Here is a 27496-nt window from a genome sequence, read left to right as displayed (position 1 = left end):
AGTGGCAGTAGGGCAGTGGTATTCAAACTTTTTAATGCTGTGCTGCCCCCCGCCCTCGGTCCAGTGAAAAAATATATAATTGGGCCCCCCACGGAATTTTAAACAATTATTCTATTAAATTGCCAATCTTTAAATATGTTTGGACTTATTGAAACATGGCAATTAAGTTCTGTTACCATCAAATACATGATTCTTTTCTGGTCAAGCAGGCCTTACTGACGTGTAAAAGTATCCACCGTGTGATTAATAGAAATGGGGTATTTGAGGAATATTTAAAGTTCCTTCCTTTTTGACACCTTCTCCCAACCAGGATATAAATGACAGAAGATGTTAGTGATGGCCCATTACAGAATGGCTTACTGACGCTCACTTTGTTCTGCTTTAAACAAAGCACTGTTATCAGCATAATGCTTTTTTTGCCGGAGCCTGGCACCCCCCCTTGGCTCACTTTGGCCCCCCTAGGGGACCCGTCCCCCAATTTGAAGACCCCTGCAGTAGAGCTTTATGTGCTGGGAATTATTGTGGAAAATGATATTACTATGGTACTTTGTAATGACCGTATAGCAACTGCCGGATAACAAGGCAGGGTGCAACTTGAGGAGAGTTGTGTGGAGCATGAGTAGCCAATTCCACTACAGAGACAGGGAGAGCCAAGTTACTAACCCTGCGCAATCTTTGTTACAATTTGGTGTGCCACGGGAGTAAAGATAGCCGCTGTGGACCGTGACTGCGACATTAAAGTGATCTGTTAATAAAGATCTCTATAGAGTGGAGTAAGCAACTTGCTCTCCCTGTCCATGTTATGAAATTGACTAATCGTGCTCCACACAACTCTCCTAAAGTTGCCACCTGCCTTGCTATCCGGCAGTTACTATTAAGTCATTTCATGCCGTACTCCTTCCGGGAGCTAAGTTTAAGGCCCTCCAGTTCACAGTCCTGAGGAGAACTGGGATCAAAACGCATTGACACACCTGACAGAGGCACTGGGCCTGAAGGATCTCCGGGGAAACCTATTCCAAAGGAAACTCATTAACCGATCAAGATTTCCTAAGCAGCTATGACTTGGCCCCCTGCTCTCTCTTGATGTTTTGAACAGAGTACGGTGTCCAAAAACTTTCTCTCATGCACACTAATAGTGTTTCTAACTCTGAAACAATTATAACTGGAAAAGCATTTTAAAATGTTACTTAATTTTCTGTATTGGTTTTGCATTTCCACAAAATACTGGTGATGGTTGATGGCACTTTGCACAGGTTCTCTGTGGTGTCTATATTTACACTATGAGCCCAATTAGGATGTCAGGCAGACGGCCATCAGTGGCGGTCCAAATGACAGCCAGGATAGCGGCCCGACCACTGGATTATGATTCGGTCGGAATGCAGCATTCGGAGAGACCGACTGACGCCTCCGTCAGGATCATGGAGCCGGTTGGGGCGTTGGTCGGACCGTAAGCCCTAAAATGGGGGCGGTCACTGTGGAGGCACTGCCGTATTGATTACGATGTCCCTTTCCTTCTGCCTTTATATGGCGGTCCAAGCCCTCAGCAGGGCCCTTATCCCCTGTGGGCCTCCGCTATGGGTCCTGGAGGGACTTGTGGTGCCCCCCGAAACATACATGCACAGTGGGCCAGGCACCACTTGGTGCCTAGCACATGGTGCATGGATGTTTGAAAAATACCTTTTTCCATTGTGGCTTGTACTGTGGTCCTTTTCTGGGCTGCAGCACAAGCCGCAATGGAAAAAGGCATTTTTTCAACCACCTACACTATGTTCGCATTTTAATGTGGCAGGTTGAACTGCCGACTACATGTTGGGCAGTTCCATTGCCGCAGTGATGGCGGTCGGATACTTGTCTGACCATCATCGTAACCGGGCCCTATGCATTAAATATTTTTGGGATCCTGATAATTACATTAGCACATTTCCATGTGTATGATATAAACACCACACTACTAGAATTGTCCTAATTCAAATATTAAAGTAAATAAACTTTGCAGTTCTTGTTGATTATGTATTAATGTGTCTTGGTCAATATTGAATAAGATTAATAATGGCTATCACTCGAGGTAGCAAAACCAAAGGGGATGATGGACGGAGTGTTGAGCATTGCAAGCACTCACCCCCAGTCAACTGATCTGGGTTTAATCCATCATCATTCTTTAGCTCACTCCACCACCCCAGTTCAGACATGGCCATATGCAAATCAGTCTGACCCTGTGCCTCATGGGAACATTCCAGTCCGAACTGCCAAGCCATGTCTTCCCTGGACCGGAAACAAGCATCCTGGGACAGGTTTCTGGCTAATCATATGGTATCCATATTATTTTGTATTGCTAGTCTAACCTCGTTTGTTTTCAAGGATCCAACACCTCTGGTCTGTGGTTCCTTGAAATTTGAAGGCATTTTCGGGTGAAAGTAATTTTACTTTCTGGTGGTATATTTTACCACTGTTAGCATGTCAGCTGCAACATGAAAAGAAATATGCGTTGGGCTGGCTGCACTACCACCGGCGGTGATCACTCCAACAGAACTTACCGAGCATTAATTCTATTTCACAAGAGTCATTACCATCAGTTGATAATCTCAAGATAGTGGTTGCTAAATTACCACCCACTTAAATATTTAGGTATTAAGGACTTTGATGTTCACTGACTAGCAATTTTTATTGTACATGTTGCTTTTATCGTGTTTCCAGAAAACAAGACCTCTGTTTCTTTTCACAAGGAACACTTTTTTAAAGCTTTTAACTTCTAATGTAACCGAAAGAAATAAACCTTATTTTAATTGGACAATGTGCTTTAATTTAACAGCATGCAAAGATTAGGAAAAGACTGACATTAGCTTTTGGACAGGAAAATTCCTTTTCATATTGCTACATTGTAGGCACATTTTTCATTACTTTCTGTAAATGTACCTTCTGCAGGGTGTCACTATAAATCGTTGAATTTAATTGACTGCTTTCAGACAAAAGTCGTTTTGAAAAAGCTTTAACAAGTTTTTGAAAAAGCGTTAACAAGGCTGTTTATATTTTTATACCTAGTTAAGTCTTACTCCTTAAAATAATAACTCTCAATGACCCAAAATGAGAGAAGTAATTGGTGCCTTTTAATTGGCCTGTGAGGACTTTGAAATTCTGAACTAATAATAGGTCCTGTGACACTCCTGGGCAGTGGCATGCAAAGGTTTCGTATTTAGGGCACTGGAGTATGATTTTCTATAGAAATGTGTAGATGTAGCTATCACAGCCAAAAACTACTACTTATGTGTGCAGAGAACAACAGAAGGGAGAGAAGGTTTAAGAAGAAAATGGTGGGTCATTTTGGGTTTGACAGTGCAGGAGAACTCCTGTATATCGGACAACGGCGGCCGGTGCAGTTAAGCGCCTTTGGGGAGGGGGCGGGACGGAAGAGGGTAAAGTCAACAGACGACAGAAAAGGGAAAATTAAATAAATAACTCCGATTCTGTCATCTATTGATCCCCCCCCCCCCACCTCATCACGTTTACTTACAAGTCTGAAAAACCAGCAGGTCCCCTACCCTATTTCGAGGTATGGGAACCACAATATTTCTACCAGTGAGGCCTCCACCAGCTCTGAAGTCCACAATCCTTGACTAGCAATATGTCCACCAGATAAATCCAGGGTCCCAGTGACAGTCGCCCAAACGTATTCAATGATTTCTCCTTCTAGGGACTGTCGTGCAAGGCATGGTGGAATTAGAGAGAAGCAGGAAATGTACAGAGAAAAAAGTCCCTCTGTCTCAGGACAATTAATTGTTTTGCTTTTTTAGAATAAGCCAACACTTTAGGACCTTGTATTGGAAAAGCAACATTGAATGATGAGCAGGTAAAAAATGACACATACTAGACATTTAATGGTGATGAGAGTGCATCTGCTGCACTTATAGTTGCACTTTCACCCCAGAGATCCTCCGTAAGCAGGCTGGGCAGTCTTCTGTAGGCTGGCACCATGCCCTCTGCTGACCTGGCAGGCTGATGGGCCATCCACCAGTGTCTATATGACCACCATAGGCTGCTCAATATTTTTATTTGTAGCAAATCGAAAATACTGGAGATTTGTTGTTATGATGAGCAGATTCTTTGGTTTCCAGTGACCACTCATAATTAGTAATGAGACTTTCCCATGAAAGTGCCTTATATAACAATGCTAATAGTGTTTCTTGGTGAACTTTCGCATATTTTGCTCTTAAAATTTGATAACCACCACAGATAACTATTAAAAGAATGAAAGTGTATTTGGCTGCAAGATATTGAATAGGTAACAAGCAATTTAAAACTAAACCCTAGTCTGACCTGCATATCCCTCTTCAGTCATTCTTTACCCTGTGATCTTCAGCCCACCCAAATCTGAGAGTCATGCAGACAGACCTTTAGTACATAGATATGCATCTATCCAAATAATCTATAGTACAAGCATCTAGTCTATGTCTTGAAAATAATCTTAGGAACACATTGATACAAATATTATACTTGAGAATTTGCACTTTCCGTTACTCTTTATTATTGTTCATTATTTTGTTATAAATCATTGCCACCTTTAGCGAATCTTTTCCAAACAATTGTCTATGAAGTGATTAAAAAAAGCAGTATGCTGAATCGAGTTTCACTAAAAGAGGTTTTTTAAAAGACGTTCGGATGAAATAATTTTTGACCAACTTTTAACCAAATCACCTATCATATGGTTACAAACATTGGCAATACTAGTAGACTTACATGCTCGTTGGATGAATGTTCACAGAAATATGCACTGAAATATGTCTGTGTAAAATGCTTGTTTTAGGATTATGCAAACAAACGAGAAAACAATATAAGAACATTCTAACAAGTGAAGGGAAAACTTACCAGTTTCACCTCTTCTACCCCTTTTTCCTCGTTTTCCTGGTGGACCTGAAAAACACAAACAGATATCCAGTTAGCTTCAGAATTTTTACGTATTCAATTGTTCAATTAAATTTCTTGACATGCGCCATCTTGTTGCCACCAATTACGAGCAAACCAGGGCCCTTTCACCTCAGTTTCACTAGTTCACTTCCAATAAAGCGGTAAACACTGTACAACCCAATATGCAGCTGTGGGCCCAGGCTGCTTCCTATGAAGGCAAGCTGTAATCATTGGAAAAAGGTCTTACATACACTGTTGACAAGTTTGCTTGGAGACATATTTTAGCTTTCCTCTGCCAAGAGGCCCTCACGGCTTTGATGGGTCACAGTGTATGTTTCTTTTGTGGCTGCTGCCTTAATTCGCTGAGGAATATATACATCGTGGATACAGAGACCTCTAATGTAATTGGCAGAGAGAGGCAGCTTTTTTTTTAAAGATGGCACCCACTCCTGCATATGTAACTGTATTTTATATAGTGCTTACTATCCATGACGTGGTGTTGAAGTACATTCTCAAATCACCACTTGTTTGGTGATGAGGGCGGTTCAGAGCTATTGTTTGAAACTTGACCACCCGAAGCTCTTAAACGAAGCCCTGGTGATCACTTCCCTGCCACACAGTGCTGATGAGTAGAGGCAAATGGAGCAGATGCCAGGGTTGGTAAGATCAGAAAGGGCCACCATCTTGAAGTGGTGCCATAGCCAAGTGAATACAATAAACACAATGTTAGTCACTCGGCAAAGTACATAGAAAGGTAAATTTAAAAATGTGAAGTCAAGCCAATGCATTCCATCACAAAGACAAGAAACACAGTTTTGAAATGTCTTTTCAGCTAACCTTATGAACAAATTATTGAGCTTGATTTTGTGTGGTAAAATGTTTGCTTTATTTAAATGCGCTTCTCCACACAAAACAGTACAGAATCTTTACAGAATAGGAGTCTCTACTCCTTGAAAAGATAGAGCTTCCATCATGTATAAAAGATTACGGTAAACATAATGCTAGTATGTGAGTGACAAAAGTTATTGAATTGGTCCTATGTTGATAATTAATGCAGTCTTAGGGCCTCATTATGAGTCTGACGGTACACAGACCATCAGACTTGTGGGGGGTGCGGAGGTGGCGGTCTTCAGTCGGTCTGCCCTGGGATCACCGCAACCGCCAGGGATCAGAGATACTCTTGGGGCCGCTGCAGCACTGGTAAGCATATTATGAGTTTCTTCACTGCCACACTTTTCATGGCGGTGGGTCTGTCATGAAAAGTGTGGCGGTGAGGAAACAAATGCCAATGGGATGCATGCAGGGGGGCATATGTTGTGCCACCTTGTGTGCCTGCACCCCAGTCAGTACCTGCACGGCATGGACTACAACAGTCCACGCCATGCAGGTACTACCTTCGATGTTCCCATTGTGGTGCCTATTTCAAAGGCACCGCCGTGGGGACGCCAAAGAACCGCCTGCCAGACAGGAGAAAACTCCTAATGTGTTGGGCGGTTCAACCATGGGTTTTGTGGTGAGGTGAATCTCCACTCCCACAGCGCCAAACATGTAATAATGCACTTAGTCTAGACATACAGAAATAGCTGCTACACTTAGGTGCCGATTCCGATCCGGGTCGGAAAGCACTCCGACCGAGCCGGATCCGGATTGTTTTCCGACCGAGCCGGAGTCCTGCAGTCCGACCGAGCGAGTACGATGCGGCCGTATGCTGCCGGACTCGGTTCGGTCAGACTCCCATAGAAGTCAATGGGAGCCGGTCGTACGACACGTACATGGGCTCCCACTGACTGAACGGGTACGTCTCGCGCAAGGGTGCCCCCTACAGTGGGTACGCGTTGGTGCCATCCGCACCGTACATGCCTGTGTTGGGGGGACCCTTGGATCTCTCCCTGTGTCGGAGTCGTAGGGCTGCGAGTGACAGGGGGTGCGACGCGGACCCCCAAAGGCAACCACCCGGACGTTTTGCGAGCCGGACACTCCGGCTCGCTCAGGCTGTCTGGCGCGTGCATTGTAGTGGCTCAGTCGTGAATCGCATCCATTGCACGCCACAGTTAGCTTACGACCGAGACGTACGGAGCGGTCGGACCCGGAAATGACTCGGTCGGTGAATTTCACCTAGCTCGCATCGTACTTGCTCGCTCGTACAGCTGTACGAGTCGGGCAGAAAACACACGAACGGCTCGTTGTTTTTCCGGCCGGATCGCGTTCGGTGCCCTTCCGTACCGGATCGGAATCGGCCCCTCTATAGTGGCCATGACTCACCACCTTGAACTGCCCTGTTCATTTCAGTCATGCTCTAGGTCGACCATGATCATTTCAGGGACAACTGTGCAGCAGATGCATTACCTTGTTAGGCATCACTGCCCACTGTCCCCCAAACTGCATTTAAAAGCATTAGGAAAAACGTCTATATATCATATTGTATCAATTGTTTTGCAGCATTTTTGTGTGAGAAACCAACCAAATAAATATATTTGAAAATTAATACATAATTCCACTGGTTCTTCTCCAGTGTTTTGTATCATGTACTCAGTGATATTTAGTCATGTCCGACTGTGCTCATGAAAGTATATTGTCGCTTTACCCTGATGGCCACAAACGTTGCTGTGGCCTTTCTAGGATATTTTTTCTGCCGATCATACACTTGAAACGTTGACTCAAAACACAACATCCCTTCAATCTACAATTTTTTGTATTTATTAATTCAAGATCCTGTTTGAATTGTATGAATCTGAGGATATATCTACCATATGCGGCCTAACCACGATTGCCACTTTTTTTCTTTGATTTTCCGGCCAGATGTCGGGCAGTGGCACCAATTAAAAGATTCATTTATTTTGCAGATAGCATCAAGACACCATATTCACATGATATTTAACTCTACTAAGGTACGCAGAGCTACCACTGCTTGACCGTCCTGCAATCTCAACACTAACATTTTGCAGGGATCACACAAGGAATACCACAGATCTCTATGGAAAGCTATAAAATACCCCCACTCTGATGTTTCATGCAGCAGTGTGAGACAGCAATTTGTTCTAAATCTACAGGGAGTTCCCAGCTCCTGGGTCCTTGAGGAAATCACTGTGCACTACCTAGTTACCTTGGGCAGACCCCCTTGCCTTTTTCAGTGCAAAAATTGTAAACATTTGAAGTGACATCTGTTTGACTATCTAGATAGCCACGTACATACTGCCCTTATATTTTACTCATCAAATCAGACCTCTTTAGTATTGTTCAACCCACTGAGCCTTGACCAAGCCTTGGAGATTGAACACAAGTTAAAAGCCTCATGTATGCCAATTGCAACCTGTCAGTGGTATTCATCACAGACCCCTTTCTCATGCAAGATAACACAATTCCTGAATCCCTCTTTCCAAATGGAACCTTCCTCACCCTTGTATTCATAATCCGCCTCCTACGGAAACCAAAAGCTGACGATAATCGGCTCTCCATCTACCACCCAATTCCAACCTTTTATAAAACACTAAGATACTGATGAGACGAAATAGGTTGAAGCCTACAACCTCTTCGAAAATCGCTATCTGTTTTTTCGACTTCCCAGTAGAGCAGCAACTGCCAAGGATACAATACACCATGAGATCTGAAATGAATGCATACAGAAATGGATCAAGGTGTAAGGATTGGTAATTTCATTTGCCCTCCTCCTCAGCTACTACCAGCTGGTCTGAATACAGACTACCTAATACTTTATTAATATTAATATACAAATATAAATACAGGTTCTCTTGGGAACTTATTACCCCCTGTTACTCTTTAAGATAGACTTGTGCCCCTGGTGCAGGTAAGTTTGCAACATTATCTCCTTCTCTAGATTCCTCCCAAAGACATCGTACAGTGTACACACTAAAAATATTGATTATACCTTAGATACAGGATAAAATATTTGTATGCCAAAAACAGATTTTGTTTGAAATCAAGTGAAATTACTTTAGCCAGGTCTGAATACAAATGAAACAGAAGTTTTAAGTGCTGCTCAACAGGAGATCTATTCCTTCCAGGTGGCCAGGCTCCCGTGACGTAGCCTTAATCCAGTTAAGCACCGTAAATATTCTGGATATGAAGCTCAGCACAGACCTCTCCTTCACCAAATTGGTCAAAGTTCATATCAAGGACACAATTCTCAACTCAATATGCGTAGGAATGTTCTCAGGTTTCTTCAGTGTACTTATCAGCAGCAACTTATGGGAGCAACAATACTGCCATGCGTGACTATTGTATCAGATCCACATGGATCTGCTCAAAACAGAGCTGCAAAGATCATCAGAGAATCCAAACCCAGGTCTCTAGATTTCCCCTGAAATGATGGAAACGAATAACAACTCCACAAGGTAAAATCGATAGACCGACTCCAAGCAGAACAGTAAATTACATATAGCTTCCTATGCATCTCCCAAAACAATTACTACTGTCCCGGCAAAACGTGCTTTCACATAGTGATAACCTAATATGATCCTTCTACTATTGTCAGGTTGAGGGATACCAGAACATAAAGCCAAACCAGCCCGAAACATTTAATGCATTGAGGCAAAAACTGTTTTGCAATAGTTAGAACTCTCTCTCAACCCCAGCTTGATATCTCTTGGTCCCGCCCCTTTTCAAAACATTCTGAAAGTGACACTCTTCAAGAAATCATTCGCCTCCTTACCAGCCCAACTAGATCAGGATGACTGCATTCTTTACTGAGGAAATGGGCACTACAAACTATAGGTGTATCATCTTGAGTTGTAATTGGAGGACCATTGACCAATCACACTTCAACCAAGCAAGTCACCAGAGAGCACATCTTCAATCCCACCAACATTCATCTGGTGTATAAGAGCTCTATATGGACCACGTGACAACAAGCGGCATTGAATTAAAAGTATTACTGTTCATCGAGTAATCAGCAAATAATCAAGTGCCCATATATGGTCCTTCTCATGAATATTCATGAATTCTAACATTTCCTCCTAAAAAGAACCACTTTTGCTCACAACCAAATAATGCAAAAGTCTTTATTTTCAACACAACACAGAGAGCACTGTTGTATTCAGTTAATCAGAAATTATTGTTTGAGTTTTCAAAAGAACACTAGCCCTCATTATGAGTGAGTCACCCTGGTTGCAATAATTATAGCATCTGTTAAAACAGGATTGTCTCCTGTAAAATGGTGCACAACAAGTAGATGTAGGTGGTGCTAACTATAGCAAAATCCCCATACTTGGTATATTACAGGCCGAGACTAGATAACATTCCAGGTGATATCTTTCTTTCTGAGCCTGAAATATGGAGTGTCATTCTTAACCAATGTCTTAATGCCATCTTAAAGGGTGCTGAGGTACCAGATTCCTAGCAGGGAGCAGAGTTAGTACCAGTATATAAGAAAGTGACTAAAATAAACCAGCTAATTATAGGCCAATTAGCCTGATTCATACTTCACAAAATGTATTTTGCAGGCATCTGTTGTTGAGACTACAGGATTGGTTAAATGAGGGATAGATATTATCGCCCCTACAGGCTGGGTTTAGGGAAAGTATGAGCACTATCAACCAATCATTTAGGTTTTTAATCATAGTATGGAACTATGTGGTCATCCAAAAAGAACACATATGTAGTGTTCGTGGACCTATGCGCAGCATCTAATTTTATTCCCAGTGGTAAAATTTGGAAATTTTTGGAAAATTCAGGGGTTCCGAAGTACTTATTAGACAATATAATTAGGCTCCACATGGATAATTATGCACTGATTAGATTGGGAAGTAAGGGCAAACCAACAGAGGGGTGAGGCAAGGACACGCTGTGGCTCTAACTCTGTTCGCCCTTTACATTAACAGCCAGATTATTATTATTATTATTATGGAGTTTTGTAGAGCGCATGGTTACGCACCCCGGCGTGTCCCCGCGCTAAGAGGAGAAGCAATAAGGCGGCCCATGCAAGAAATCATACCAGTGCAGTGCGGAACAGATGCGTTTTTAGTGCTTTACGAAAACTGCTTTCTGAGGATTCAAGGCGCAGCTCCAACGGTTGTAGGTTCCATTTTTTTGCTGCCAAAAATCTGAAAGACCTTCCTCCCATTCTGGCCTTTCGAACTTTGGGGATGGTGACCAGTCCAGTGTCCGAGGATCTGAGCGACCGCCCAGGCCTGTAGGGAGTAATGAGATTACAGAGAGGAGTGGGTGCCCTACACGTGACGATGCGGTGGCATAGGCATAGTGCCTTAAAGATAATCCGTTCCCCGACGGGTAGCCAGTGGAGGGATTTCAAGGCCACTTTAGATGATGTTCTTCTTGGAAGCCTCAGTACCAAACGGGCAATAGCGTTCTGAAGAACCTGGAGACGGTTGAGGGATTTTGCTGTCACACCCAGATACAAAAGATTAGAATAATCGAGTCTGGATGTGACCAAGGCATGGACAAGAGTCTGCCTAGCACTGACTGGGAGTAAGTCGAGAGTCTTGAGATTGAGACCCCAGTTGACTGTAATGGTGACCCCCACTAAGACTGCCGGCCACACAGCTGGCGATACCGTACTCGTTTCCACGACCCCATTGGGATTACAGAATCTTCTGGATCAATTTGTGGTATCATGTGGGAACATTGTGGCCAAGACAAAATGTAAGGCATTCAGTCTGCATAAGCCATATAAAGGCAAGGTCAAATTGCTCAATGCCCTTTTAGGACAAGTAAAGCAACTTGATTATTTGTGGGTTAAGTTTACAAACACACTAGCCTGGGGTCCGCAAATCTTAAAGAGTCAGTTGTCACTCCAACAAATAAGCTCAGCCCTAGAGAAAAAACGGAAATCATCTAAATTCAAGCCAGTCTTTCCAGCTATTGAGATCTATCGGCCAAAGGTATTGGAGCTGCGCTGTATGGCACAGAAATTTGGGGATTTAACAAAATAGAGGTTATCGTAAAAACGGAGAATATTTTTATGAGATCGGTCCTTGGGCAACCTAGGTATGCGCCACTAATTCCCATTTGCTTGGACCTTGGTCTCAAAATTGTAGGTATGTGGTAACATTTAGACTGCTAGCCCATTTGATCCACGTTTGGCCTCATAACTCAACACCCCCCCGAAGGCAATCCTTTTCTGTGGTGCTTGCACTCGATACTAAAGGAGTATACCTTTGTTCAAATATGTTAAACAATGGTTATTCAGACTGGACGTGCGTAACCATTGATCTAATCCTGGCAGTATGCAATGAAATACGTTGAAGTACCTCAAATTGAGATGCTGGCTTCATATTAATGGACTCTGGTTGAATCACAATACCGTTGGGGAGATCACAGGGAGGTTCTGGATTTTAAGACCAAATGCACTGTAAGGAATTTCTGAACCGAATTGAACCCCCTCAAGCAAAGTCTCTGAATCTGAAATTCAGATATTGTTTAGTGACAGTAATTGGTTTTTGCAGTACATGGTATGGTCACAATAGTTCTCCTAAATGTCCATCATGTGAAGCTAGCTGTGAAACAGAAGAACTTTTTTATGTGTTTGTCATAGATAGACTGCTAATAGGAGAATTTGGGTTTTCCCGATTTGTCGTATCCTTTCCATGAGACACTGGAAGACTACCACTAGAATCATAAGAAGTGACAGTACAGAATGGCTAACCTTTGCTCTATCTAAATACCTGGTACATGCCTGGCGCTTAAGATGTAAGAACCTGTAGTTAAGCGCCAGGATGTGCAATTGATTCCTGTTGCCAATGTTTTGTGCTTAATTTTTGCACTTGCACTTTAGGAATCTTGTGCATATCTGCATTTTAATCCTGTCCCACCACTTGTATTATTGATTTGGCCAATGCTCTGTACTCAATTTTTGTATACGCACTCTAGAAATCTATTGCATTATGTATTTTGGTCTAGTTCCATGAATTGTAATATTGATCTTCTAAATGATGGATGTTATGCTATTACAAATAGAATAACAGGAAGAATTATCGCTATAACTATTTCGCTGGCAAGATGGAATTTAGTGCTGTTAATTAATGATGGGTTAGTACTCTGGGTGCCTTTCGACATATCAGCATTTTTAGTTGCTATTTAGCGATTCTGCATATGAACCATTGCACATAGGTTTGAATGTTTTTAATTATTTTTTATCTGGAATATTGCTTGTTACGGCATTAACTTCGAAGAGATTTTACTACATTTTTTTTTGTATTTCTTTGTGCTTTTGTGTTTTTTGTAAAAAAGGAATAAAAATACTGCTACAAGCATTTTCCATGTATAAATTTCAGTAAGCGTGTGCTGTCGACGTATACCTAGGGAAAATTGTGGGGTGCAGAGTGTGCCTCAAAACCCAGAATTGCAATACATGTAGTACCAAAAGTTACAAAGAGGGCCATTGTATCTATTTTCTTAAATGATTTTGAGAAAGGAACACCCCATTACTACACAGGTACCAATTTCTACATTTCAATCCAACCAGTCCCAAGGACAGAACAGGGCAAAATGAATAACTTTTTATCACAGGGCCATGAGATTGTACTACTGAGGATTGTACTACTGAATATCGGCACCAACAATATCATGGCTTATTAATATTGAGGACAGAATATTGAGGGACAAACTATCGAAAGGTAAGTGCAATTAGGGAAACATAGATTTAGTATTCCTAACTCCACATCTACATTTCTTGAAAATATTCGTACTGCATAGGTACGTAAATCTGGAGGTAGGTATACAAAATCCAGACTTGTTTACCTGTAAATATTTTATTCTTTCCTCCATATTCTGTGCCTTCGATATTGTTGATTCAATATTCAGGGGGCACACTGACAATGAGGATTGACAGTGAGCAGAAGACAATGTAGGTCTGCTTTTCAAATAGTTTGAAAACGAATATATATATATCTATATTTGAAAGGTTTATGATTCCTAACTTGGAGTGATAACCTATGAGCTATCTAGGAGCCCTCCCTATGGGACAGCTTTCACTTTGTGAACACTGACTGGAGGCCTCACTGGGAACAGACTATATTTCCCCATCAGTGAAGAAGGCTGCGTTTCAGCTGAAACACGTTAACACGTTCGATGTGGTCGCAATAAAGATGAATTACACATAAGCTCACCTGCTGTGTCTTCACCGTCCTTGGAGGTTTTCAAGGGGGAAGTAAGCAAACAAAAAATAAAAATATATATATATATAAATATTAAGCGAGAGAACAAATAAACCCGAGCTGGATAGCAGAGCTTACTCCTGTGTCAGTGTCCGACTTTTAAGCGAGTCGGGAATGGTTGATGTATATGTGTATATATATATATATATATTCACTTAAAAAACCATAGGTTTCACACATGTTATAGTTAGCTGGACATTTCACTCGTAAAAAACCATTGAAATTCCCCCGTTATAGTTAGTTCAGATAACTATAACTCGCGCGCCCGCAATCCACTGCTGATGACGTCACATATTACATCACTCATGACATGGTCAGTGGCATCACTCATGACATCACTGATGACATCATCCTTGTGATAGAGTGGCGGTCGCGCGATTTATAGTTATCTGAACTAACTATAACGGGGGAATTTCAATGGTTTTTTACGAGTGAAATGTCCAGCTAACTATAACATCTGTGAAACCTATGGTTTTTTAAGTGAATTTGCAAGGTTTTTTAAATGCTCATGCCTAACTATAACGTGTGTGAAACCTATGGTTTTTTAAGTGAATTTGTAAGGCTTTTTAAATGCTAAGTTATGTATGTTTTATTATATTTTTTATATATTTATTTTACAATAAGCTACCTATGTATATAGTTATAGATTGACTGTATCCTGTAATATGGAATGGCTCGTTTAAAATGTTTTTTGTTTTATTTTAAGGATTTTCACCGTGCGCGCACGGTGTGCGCACACCGCGATTTTTTGAAAAAAAACTAAAATGTTTTTTTCACCCTTCGGGGTCCTTCAGGGACCCCCTGACAAAGGCTAGGGGGTCAGGAACTCTCTACCCTGCCCCCTTTTCACATTCTCCACCTTTCTTTTTTACTGTTACACACAAAATGGCGGCCGACACTTCCTGATTTCGACCGATTCGAATGTTGACTGACATGTAACCACCAATCAGAATTACGCTCGCGCACGTTATGGTGCGCGCACCGTGCGCCGCACGGTGCGCGCTTATAGATATTTATGTGCTTTTAAATGCAATTTTCTCAGGAACTACTGAACAGATTGACACCATATATGCAAAAGGCACATGCCTGACCTGAGGACTACCTCTTTGCCAAATTTCAAGTAATTCTGTTCAGCCGTTCGGGCTGTACCTTCGACTAAAGGTCCTATGGGAAAATGCATGGGGAAAACACGTTTTGGGACCCCCCTTTTTTCGCAGCCCCCGCTTGACGAATCACCCTGAGACTTTCAGGGTAAGAGCTGAGCGGAGCGCCCCATTAGTTTTGAAAATTTCGCGAGGATTCGTCAACCGGCGCCAAAGTTATTCAAAATAGAATTTTCAGATTTCCTATGGAAACACGGTCCCAACTATAACTATCTACTGGCGACCGCCAGTATATAATATATATATATATATATATATATATATATATATGTTTTGTTTTTGTTTTTGGGTAATATATATGTTCAGTGTGAAAATCCCACAACCCCCCTCTTAGTGGCCCCTTTTCCACCCCACCATCAGATGCAATATTTGTCTGTGCTTTAAAATGCCACTCACACATCCTGGTATAAAACACGTGCTCGGATCTCCCGGGAGCTGCTGTTTGAGAAATGATTAATGACATCAAGTCATACAGAAGACAGCCAGGAGTGAGGGTCTGCTGTTCCTGTGCAGTGCAGCTGCCAACATCACTGCTGCCTTATAGTACATTTCCGAAAATGACAGGAAACCTGTCTTGAAAGGGTTGTGATTTCCCACAGACGCCAAATGGAAGAGATCTTTAAAAGCGCGGCCACATGTGAGTAGACCTCAAAGGCAGCCAAAGTGGGATAGTACCAGAATTCCCACAGACCATTCTGTTCCTCTTTTATGGCGAAAGGTCTGTGAGACCTACCGTAGGTGACAGGTTTGGCTTCTAATGAGGAGTAGAGGCGCGCGTTTATGGATGTGAGTTCCTGTCCCTACACCCAGCTGCAGTGTCGAATTATCCTAAGGTGAGCAGCAGAATTTGGTCAACTTCATCAAACATCACGAATGAAGTACTAGCAAAAACACATGAAAGGAAACAGTAATTCAGACAGTGCACTGCAAGAAAAAAGCAAGAAAGTGCACCTTCCATACCAACATTCACATTTGGTGGAGCTGCTAACACTCAAGTCAATTAATATAGCCTTAGAGCCCAACGTAGCGGGCTCTACCGGCCATTAAAGGAACGCTCCAGTTCGGCTCGGGCCTTTAACAAGGGAGCTGGCCTTTGATGGCCGGTAGAGCCTGCTACAGAGGGCTCTAAGGCTATTAGAACATTCAGCCCCTAAAGGGCAGAATGTTCTGATTAGTAAAAACAAAGGCCTCCCAGAGCCCGAGGGGGTTTAAATCTCCTCGGGCTTCGAGGGGCCTTTGTTCACAGCGACAGCTGTGAAATGATTTGCTCTCCGGGCTTCTACTGCGATGTCTTCAATGGAGCGCTCAACATTCCAATGTTCTAATACATTCTCATTTCCTGCACACTGTTGCAGCATGATTCTGACATGCAAAAGCGTGCCACTTTTAGTCTTAAAGTACACTAAAATTAGCATGCGGAGAGGTGTATGATTATGTAAACCTGGTGTTTGGAGATATGAGGTATAGTCATCAAGTACTTCATTCTTGCATGTGCTCCTAACTGTCCACACAAGATGAAGACGTGACACTAGTCTGTGGGAGATGACCTACATAATGAGGGTGGGTTGTGCACATCCTATCAGAAAGTGGACCAAACAGGAAGTGCACCAGAAGGCATTCCTAATAAGTGAATATTAGATGCTGGGGCAAAGCGTGAAATATGCACCTATCCCACATCTAACCATAATCTACGCTATATATTAGGTGATAGGATCCCAAAGTGGCTTCTCTTCCTGGTGATGTGGCTAATGTCTGGCAGTGTAAACCTCACAGGACCACAACTAATTGAGGAAGCTGAGAAGAAGCCAAATAACTGAATGTGTGTGACATTCTGTGAAATCACATCACCAATGATACAGCGTAATGCACGTTAATGAAATATTGCGACGCGCGAACAGTGTCGTAATGCAAAATGTCCCCTCCATAATTTGATTAGGGCCCCTAAAGCTTCACTTTGGCTGGCCTGCTCCCACATATATCAAGGACCAAGGGTCAGCAGGCCTACTGATCTGTATTACATCGGTGATAAAAAAGCAAGTAAATAAATAGTAGGTCTTTCCATAGTCAAGTGCTTGCCACTTCAAATTTTCGAGTCCGCTCAGATCAAATGTTTGATTGCAATGTGAAAAAGCTACAGTCTCAGGCAGTGCTTAATATAAGCCAGTGTTTCCAGTTGGAGCCCATGGACATTCAGTTTTTTGGAATGGGGTGTATTTTTCATCAACAGACTTACTCTCAGAAAAAGACAGAGAAAGGCAGGCAAGCACTGGCAAAGCCAATAGGTCTTGCATATTTGAGAGCTATTGGATTTGCCAATGTATTTTTGCCATGTTGAATTGCAGTGTGGATGCTGTTCAGCATGACTAAATGTTAGTGGCATGAAGGAGTGTAGATTGGCTAGAGGAGAGTGGAGTAGAGTGGCGTGGAGGAGCATAGATTGGTGTGGAGTGGAGTGACATGTAGTGGTGTAGAATGGAATGGAGTGGTGTAAAGTAGAGTAGAGCGGAGTGGCTTAAAGTAGAGGGAATTGGCTTATGGTAGAGTGAGATAGAGTAGAATGGAGTGGTGTAGAGTGGAGTGGCATAGATTGGAGTGGCGTAGAGTGGAGTGACGTAGAGTTGAGTGGAGTGGTGTGGCATGGGATGGAGTGGCATGGAGTGACATAGAGTGGAGTGGCATAGATTGTCATACAGTGCAGTGGCATAGAGTTGAGTAAAGTGGTGTAGAATAGAGTGGAGCGATGGAGAGTAGAGTGATGTAGAGAGAGTGGAGTGAAGTGGCACAGAGTGGAGCGGTGTAGAGTGGAGTGAAGGGGCATAGAGTAGAGTGAAATGACTTATGGCAGAGTGGCATAGAGTAGAGTGGAGTGGCATGGAGTGGAGTGGCGCACAGTGGAGTGACGTAGAGTGGAGTGGTGCAGAGTAGAGTGGTGTGGTGTAGAGTGGCTTAAAGTGGAGAGGAATAGAGAGGAGTGACGTAGAGTGCTGTGACGCAGAGTGTAATGGCATAGATTGCCTGAGAGTGGAGTGACGTAGAGTGGAGTGGCATAGGTTTGCCAAGAGTGGAGTGCCATAGAGTGGAGTAGCATAGAGTAGAGTGGCTAAGTGTAGTAGTACAGTTCTGGGTGTAAGTAACTAAAGTGTTGATAAAGACGGAAAATAAGGGAAAGGCAACACAAATAAGAAGCCATATGATGAGGGCCACTTGATTATGGCATACGGAGTAGGCAAGATCTGAAAAGAGAAAATCAGAAGGATGAAAAGACAATCGCAGAGAGAAAAAGTGGTTGAAAAAGTACCTGCAAGAGTGAAATAAAGAGACAGGGAGTGTATGGTGGTGGATGTATATGAATCAAGCATTTGGCAACCCAGGCATTTGGCGGCAGTGAAGGCAAGCTTCTGAGATGCACTTTTAGCACCAACAATTATTCCTTTACAAATAAAGCACTTGCCTTAAGGAATTTTTACTGTCTACAAATACTTGAGCTATGTTGACAGCACAATATTTCACCATCTGAATAATCTTCTTAATGTACAGGTGACAAACTGATGAACGGTATCGAAAGTTAATTGTCTAAGATCAGGGCCGGACTGGTAACAGAAACCGGCCCTGGCAAACTGCTCAGCCGGCCCCCCTCTGGGGTGAGGGGGAGTGCAGCCGAGCAGTTTGAGAGGGCCGGTATCGGTCGATTTTGTTACCGGGGGCCACGATTGCCTACCCCCGGTAACAAAAATGGCCCCCCAGGGTCCTAAAACCGGCCCCCACCCAAGCGGCCTACCGGGAAAACACACGGTGCCTGCTATGGCCAGTCCAGCCCTGTCTAAGATCAGACAAAGCAGATCCAATTTTATAAAGCAAAAGTTTTTTTGCGCTGAGTAAATACACGGAAGGAAACGGTAGTGTGGAAAAAGAAAGCCTGTCCTTTTACTTCTAGTGCATGGCGGCGATGGAATGTGGAGCAATACTTAGCACCCTGGTGAAACAAATCAAATCTTGACCGCAGTCTGGAAAAAGAGTATCTTGTGTTAATGAAACATTAATGTTCACTTCCAGCTAGACCACAAAGTGCCACTAGAGGGAGGGAAGAGATCAGCAGCTGTGAGGGAGGGGGGGCCTGCTACTGAACTTGGGTCATTACAGTGACATGAATTGGTACTGAAAACCTGCCGCTGTGCTGAACATCTTCTGGGTGATAACTGAGAAGAAATAAAAACAGACCAGGAGTTTTCACAAGGAGAGATATTAAATACGTTCAAGCTAATGGAGTAGTCTAAAAGAGCAACAGAAAATGCAAGGCATTGTTGAACCAGCTGAAATAAAACACTGGGGACTGTATCACAAAGTGAACACCAGAAGCGCTAACTGAAGGCAGGTTTCTGCTGCAGTTTTGGGCTGACTGGTGTCTTAAATTGTTGGAGAGTTGGAGCGGCTTTTATTTCACCACATTAGGCAGTGGCATATGGATATTTGTGACTGGTACTTACAGAATGGGAAAGTGCTGCTTTTGGCTGGAAATGTAGCAGCATGTGTTGACATCTCCAAAGCAATCAACAGAACATAACACAATCACAAAAGTCAACATAGCTTAAAAAAACTGAAAAACAGAACAAAACATGGCAACCACATTACAACCTAACAACAACGCAATGCAATAATACAACACAAAAAGTCAAAAGAATAAAAAACAACTCAACTCAACACCACTACAACAAAACGTAACACAAAAAGTATGCACAAAAATCCTTGTCACACATTATTAGTTCTAGAGATCTGCTTTCATAATATGGTTGTAAACAGTGTTACACCAATTCCTTTACCACCAAGGACGCGTAACAGTGTCAGTCAAAAATGTTTTAGGATTTGTCCCTCAGAGCTGAAAGTTGAAAACAACAAGCATGCATGTTGCCATTGGTGTTTCTTTATGTCAACAAAAAGTTCCATAATCTGTCATAAAATTGATATAATACTATTTTGCATGGTTGAATGTTAAGGTATATTATATAGAAAAGTGATCTGATATTCCTACTGTGTACTAAATATCATTTACAAAAATAACGTCTACTTAGGTAAAGATTTTCTATCATTAACTTCAATGGGGTGCTATTTTTGCAGTGGATATTTAGGTGATAATATTAATGTCAGGCAATATTCTGACAACTATATTCTGGTATCATACCACAGTAGAGGTGAGAATTTGTAAGGTGTTCCAGAAAGCTACAAGCAACAACATAAAAATGCAGGCAGGTGTGAGAAACATTTTTCATCATTAAAAAGTGGAAGAAAAGAACAAAGACATTTCTAAATCCTAGAACCCAAAAAAACTAAAACAAGTATTTTGCACCAAAGTAAATAGAAGTGCGGTTGGTACATTTCAGTAAAACAAATAATTGATTGTGTGTTCTTCCTTTTCTGTTGCTCAATAGAAAATCTATACTTGTCATAAAAATGCACTGCCTTCTCATGCTTGGGTGCTAGTATAAGAACAGGCACTCATGCAAACAGCGCTGCGTTATATCTGAAAATCAAGAAGAAAAATTGAATGCCTCATCTCAGGTAGTAATTAAATAATAAAATGGAGGCACAGCCTTCCAAATTCAAATAACACAGTTTAATGCCAAAGAAACCTTAAAAAACATACTTGTTAATATATAAAGTTTATTTCTGCTCTGCCTAGCCACTTTAGCTAATGGAGAAAGGTGGTTAAAATCTGTGGTGTCTCATTAAGCTTTCTTGTTAATGAACTAATGCCTACCTGGATAAATATGGAACTTAACCTTAAAAAGGGGCGGGGGGTGCAGTAAAGCATAGGGGCCTGGTTTAAAATTTGGCGGATGGGTTACTCTGTCATAAATGTGATGGATATCCAGTCCGCCATATTACAAGTGCATTAGAGCCAATGACACTTGTGGTACTGTGGATGGGATATCCGTCATGTTTGTGACAGAGTAATCCATTTGTCAAACTCTAAATCAGGCCGTATATGTCTTACCATTAAAGTGTAGGTGAGGAAAGAACCGCTGAAGGATGGGAAGTACATATTGTGACTGAACCTCTATGCAAACAACATATGAAAAAGGTTTACTCTATGGTTCAGAAATAAAACAGGATCTTATGGTCCAGTGTAACAATTTACTATCTTTTCATTCATATACTTTATTGATCATTGCTACTCCCTGGATCTGCTCTGGACCAAATTCATACTGATTTGCATTTTGTGAAATTATGCATAATTTAACTTAATTTTCCTGAAATTTTGTGTCATTACGCAAAAGCAAATTACGTGAATTTCACCAGTCATACATTATCAGCAGCATGCTTGTGTAGAAAGAACCTGTTCCTGAGACATAACCCTTGGTGTGTCAAAGCATCCTTCAACATTTGCTCATTCCTTTGGACATCTATCGCTTACATAGGCACAGTGCACAGTCACTCCAGGCCACGCATCATATCCTAGACAAACACTTCGTGCCATGCTACCCCTTAGTGCCCCTAGAAAGGCCACTGAGCAAAATAGATTCTTTTGCTCCATCTTTTGACATTGTGAGAACAACAGAAATCTATTCTTATTAGCGATGTACTGATGAATTATGCAATTTTTGACAAGCTCCTTGGAATTAGGAAAATAACTTTTACTACAATTATAACACTGTTGGACAAAGATCAGCACTTCATTGTGACAATTATGGTTCTTTGTGCAACTCACACTTCATAAAAACAATCAACAATTCATCTCTGTGCATTTGCACTGTTGTCATACTCCTACACCACCACCAAAATAATGATCAAACCCAGCATTTACACATGTATAGCTAACACAAAGATCCTCTTGATTCCAAGTCATGATACAGAGAGTTTGTGTGCAAATTGTGTTCTTGTGCACCTGCTCCCACACTTTGGAAACAGTAGCCCTAAAACTGGATGAAATGGGCAGCTTTTAAGCAAGAATTGTAGAATCTGGCTCATTCCTGTCAAAGCCAAGAAAAGTCCTCCAAAGAGTCATGATGGATGTTCATCAATTCTTGCTTGATGCAGTTACATCTGCCTTATGTTGCAGCCATTTTGAAAGCCATCAACCATGAGATGTCTGTTTTTAAATCTGACACTGGATTCCAACATGGTCTGATCATATTTACTGTGCTTCAGTCTGAGCTGCAGCCAGACTGCAGCTTGCGTCCGTGGCATTAACTAGCAGCAACTGATGTGAAGCTTATGGAGTATATTACAAATGGCCCCAGGCCTGAACTGTACAAGCATCTGAGGAGGGAAATATTCTTTTCATGCATAAGTAGCACCAACTCTTATAAAGTGCACACATCCTGGGTGCAGTGGATGGAAGCACATATTTCAGTTATAATGTCTTTGCGAGGCAGCAATATTTTTGTTTAATTTTTGTTACCCTGTGCAAAGTATAATTTTGCAATGAGCAAGAATATCTTGTCATACATACAGATGTGCAGTCTGAGCATGGGCAGTGAATTAGTTAGTATAATACTGGAACAATGATATATATATGCAGCATTTCCACGACCCCTGCTATAAAATGTCTTGCACAAATAAATATTTGATATCAAAGAATTGGGCCCAGCGTCACAAATGTATTAAATACATTTTGGGTGAAGGCTCTCAGTTGAACAGCTATGCGACTAATGCTCTTAAAGTGACCACGGGCACATTTGGGCGCTGGTTAAATCCTGTTGCTTTCAGTCTTCCCCAGAATGCTGTGCTACTCTTTTGATGAAGGGGGATATTTATCTTCTGAGTGCATTGAGGGTGGGTGTTTGATGGCACAATCAGACTAGATAACCCATGATGGATCACATTGATGTAAACTGTGCAATACACATAATGAACACAATTTAAATAATGGCTGGATCCTAGAGTACTTGGAATCTGGGCATTCTTTGGGTAGGGTATGAGTGTGCCTTCCTTATTCGAACCACTGAATATATTTAGAATTAATGTATGTTTATGGAACACATGCAGAAAACAACTAAATACACATTTGGCATTTTCCTGGATAGAAATACCTTTTATTTGATCATCAACGAGACCCAAATATGAATAGTTCAGGTCAAACAGATCCCTTCTTTGAAGCTATTGCGATTATGTCACTTTTGGCGTCTGGCACAGCCATATCTTGCATCAGTGGGCAAACAAAATACACCGAGAGGGGCTTTGGATCAGCCCTCTTCAATCAATGGTTTACTTGGGTCAAGCCCTTTCAGCTACTACTTGAAGAAAATGTCAATAACATTTTGTGACAAACAGATGCCATTTCATTGATGACCTATTTGTGTGAATCTGCCTATGGAGACCTTTTTTTTCTTTTGTGCATTAGTGTGATGATTTTCCCATTAATTAGGACTGTGAGCAAGATGATGGTGTAAGATTAATTTCTCTGTGTTTGTGCATTCTGCACAGTCAAAGGTGGCAGTCAAAGCACCAGTGTCTACAACTGCAGTCCCTCACTCCCAAGCACCGATGACAAACACAAAATGCACAGCACTGTGCACCTGTCTCCACAGTCACCCAGGTCAGGCATCAACAATAGGTTTAAAATAGTAATATTTCAAAAGCTGCAGATACCATCCTAAACTCAATCAAAAGTGCAAGCTTGAGCGACAAAAATTCAATTTTGTTGTTCCGCTCGAAAGACGCACTCGCCTGATCCTGCCAATTTTCTGGCCCAGCGGAACTCTGTGTTCCTTACTTGTCTCACACTTTATCCCTTCGGCTCAGCAAGTTACAATCTCTGCGTGGAAGAGGAAAGAAAGTAACAAATGCAGCTAAGGCTGCTCTTAATAACATGCCTGTCCCCAGTAGAAACAATTTGTATGCATTTAATTTCCTTAACTTTTTTTCATTACTGAAAGTTGTCCCCGGCAAGTATTTGTCTCTGATTCTGTTCTCCAGGCGGCGAAGCCGACTTCATTAAGGACCTTGTACACAAGACGTTATCCCCTGAGCTCAAGTCGGAGGCAGCCGTGAGTGATGTACAACGTTCCCGCTCCTCCGCAGCACAATAAGTAGAAGATTTGTTGTGGCGGGAGGCGCTGTCGATCATCCAATGTTCTCGCTGAGCACTCAGGCCCGACCGCTAGCGCACGGAGGGTGGTGGACACGGTCATTCCTGTAGCATGACTCGATGGCGTGGCACAAACATACTTCACTTCCAATTCGCTTGCTCAAGCTGGAGCTAGCTTGGCAGTGCTAGCAATTCCCTTCTAGGGAACACATTCATTCCCACATGGTCCACTAGAAATGTCCATTCGTCTTTAATTTATAAATGTAAGCTGTGCTTCAAAATGTAGACAGTGTAAAAGAAGGAGCACAGCAAACGAGTTGATGGTCTCTAAGCACAACATAATGAACACTAATTAGTATTTTTGATGGCAGGTTGAACAGATGACATCAGAAATAATCTATCCTTCAATTTTTTAAAACAACTAAAATCAACCACTTCTGCCAAGTTATGCCTTTTCTACCCCTCTCCCACCCCTTCTCTTCGGATAGATAGATGCTCATCGTAGGTGAGTGACCCCCTCGACACCATCGTCGTCGGATACTCAAAATACTCAGATAAGAGAGACCTATTTCTGGAGTAAACTTGTGAGATGTAAACTGTTCAACCCAGCTCTGTCTAGCTTTAGCAAATTCATCATAGCATAACATGACGTAACATGATGACATAACAGTACGCATCCCAACTGAAAATAATGTGGCATTTCACAGCATGACATATGGCAACAAAGAACAGCAGAGCAAAGTAGTAAGTTTAGCATCACACAGCACAACATAACATGAAATACCACAACATAAACTAACACAATAAAGCAGAGCACAGCATTAGACACCAGGTGGGATTATTCAGGTACATCGGCAGAGAAGGGGCAGTAAAACTGCGATGTGGCTGCCCACTTCTGCATCAGCTTCCTAGAAACCAGAGGACACTAGGTGTCATCACGACCAGTTTCCTCGTGGCAGCATAATGAGATTGTGCAAGGGTAGAGAGGCAAAACTGAGGTAGCCTGTGACCTTATTTCATAGTGCTGAGCTTGCTGGGATTTGTAGTTTCGCTGTCCCCATAGTAATTATAAACCAATCAGCATGGGTGTCAATTCACCAAAATGCCAGTGGTATTGGAATTGACATCACACGCCCTTTGACCTCCACTTTCACTCACACACACACACTTACACATACACACACATTCACACATATACACTCTCTCACACATAAACACACTCTCACCTGCAAGCACACACACACACCATACATTTAAAAAAAATTTTTTTACTTACCTCAGCTGCCATGGAAGGGCATATTCCAGCTTATTGTACTCCATTTGTATTACACTATCAGTGAATAATTTATGTTATTTATTAGCTGGAAGTGTAATAAAAAATTGACAGAAAATAAAAAAAGAGTGGAGCCCCAGCTGCCCCTGAGTTCCTGGCACTAAATTTGCCACCTCTGAGGCCAGGGGGTCGGAAAGGCCGTGTTAAAGGTAGCAAAGGCCAAGCCAGGGATCGCAGCTGTGACCCCTGGCGACCCCTAAATGACGTCCATGCCAACAAGCATAGGAATGCCTACAGAGGTGTTGGCTGAAAAACCAGGACAGAATGAATGTCAAACTCATGAGGTAGAACGAGGTGGCAGTAAGGCCTTTGTCGAAAGGCCGGCCTTGGTAGCATGCTAGCACACTCCCTTCCACGACACGCCCCCCAGCCCCAAGGATACCGACTCAAGTGTTTACATTAATTAAGAGAGCGATTGTAATAGTAGAGCAAACATAAACTTCAATCAAATAGCATTGGTGGTGAAACAATTCCATAAAATGACTGAGCGTAAATGAGTAAAACCGGCAGTTTGAACAGTTGCCGCAGTAAACGAATTAAGAGTGAAAATACATCCTTAGCGAAAGGTCGGGTGTCCCTTCCGCTCTCAGGGTCGCGCAGCATGCTTCCCTTGAGCCAGGCCTGACAGGCCCTTCGATGACAGATGAAAGTGTCCCACGAGCGCGGAGGTGTCGCCTTTCGGCGGTGACGCGGCCGCAGCGGCGACAATGAAATCCAATCCGGTGAGCTTAAAGGCGGCGCGTATTAAGCCGGGCCCGCTGCTGCGCTGATACCCGGCTTCTAACGCACATGCCGCTTGCCCGTTTAAGCGTGAGAGCCCACTCAGGAGGGAGTATTTCTTTCAAAGCCTTGGTCAGGTGTCGCTCTAAAACAACAGACATACATCATCCCTCGAGGAGCTTGGTGACAGCTGCACAAGGCCCTTGTAATTGAGCAAAATAATCATCAGATTAAAGCCATTTTAATATATACCACTGCCTCGCTGCACCAGTCAGCTGTTCCTCCATTAGCTGCTAATAGTCGAAAGGGAAAGGAGAGAAGTCAGTGCGTGAGGGGTCTTTTTTTCTAAAACGCTCAAATTACCTAACCCCGAAGGAAAACATATTTAGACTACAGTTGTTAGCCCGGCTATGTTTTTAATGACGGATATGTTCAGGGAATCCAAACAAAACTTTTCATTGTTTCTTCTTTCACTGCTATGTCAGTGAACTGGGTGCTTAGAAGCGGACGCTTCTCTGCGCAGCATTCTCTAGCAGGATAGGAAATTAGGAAGTGTTCCCTGTACAGCGAATGTTTCAGCTGAGCGAGGAGATGTCTAGCTCATAAATATTCATGAGCCTGGCCATGAATTGGTCACACGCTCCTGCATGCACAGTGGGCACGGTAAGGAGTCCTGCTTGTGACAAAAACCCTAGATACAATTCTCTCGCATCGCAAGCTGCATCAGACATTTTGTGACCTTTGTGCCTTAAAGGGAGAGCTCGGGATACTCCCAGAAGTCCGCGTGGGATAGCTTATCCCATCAGGATGGCCCGCCAGGTATCCACAACTAGGAAGTAATCTTCCAAAGACAATTTAGTACGAATGGGTAGAGCTCACTGCAGATAATGACTGTATGGTCACTTCACATGCCTCCTTAATGTAGTGTGGCCTATGATGTTGACAATGGCATTGATAATTTGGAAGCAGAAATCTGGCAAAATAGCATAGCACTGGAACTGTACCTTTAAAATCAATTGCTGTGTCCCATCTACTGCGTCCACTCTTGTAGGTGCAAGACAGGGCCAACTCTAGGGCGGTGCGATCGGTGCCACTGCACCGGGTGCTGACTTCAGCAGGCGCTGTGTTTTCACATACATAGTGGATTTAAAAGCACCTGCTGCAGGTTCCTTGCCTCCAGCAAGATTCAGGCAACAATAAAAATGCTAAGATAAATCTGGTGATT

General features: G+C 42.5%; 1 protein-coding gene across 1 annotated transcript in view; it reads right to left on the bottom strand.

Moving 5' to 3' along the window:
- COL25A1 (collagen type XXV alpha 1 chain) overlaps positions 1-27496 on the bottom strand; it is an 898191-nt gene that overhangs the window by 423212 nt on the left and 447483 nt on the right. The window contains exon 3 of the mRNA XM_085641379.1: positions 4861-4905. Coding sequence (XP_085497505.1) covers positions 4861-4905 — 45 coding nt within the window. The remainder of the gene's footprint in view (positions 1-4860; positions 4906-27496) is intronic.

This window comes from Triturus cristatus, chromosome 2_2 (assembly GCF_964204655.1).
Source record: "Triturus cristatus chromosome 2_2, aTriCri1.1, whole genome shotgun sequence".
Classification (NCBI taxonomy): Eukaryota; Metazoa; Chordata; class Amphibia; order Caudata; family Salamandridae; genus Triturus; species Triturus cristatus.
The sequence above is the reverse complement of the archived record's forward strand: the minus strand, read 5'-3'. Positions and strand labels throughout refer to the sequence as shown.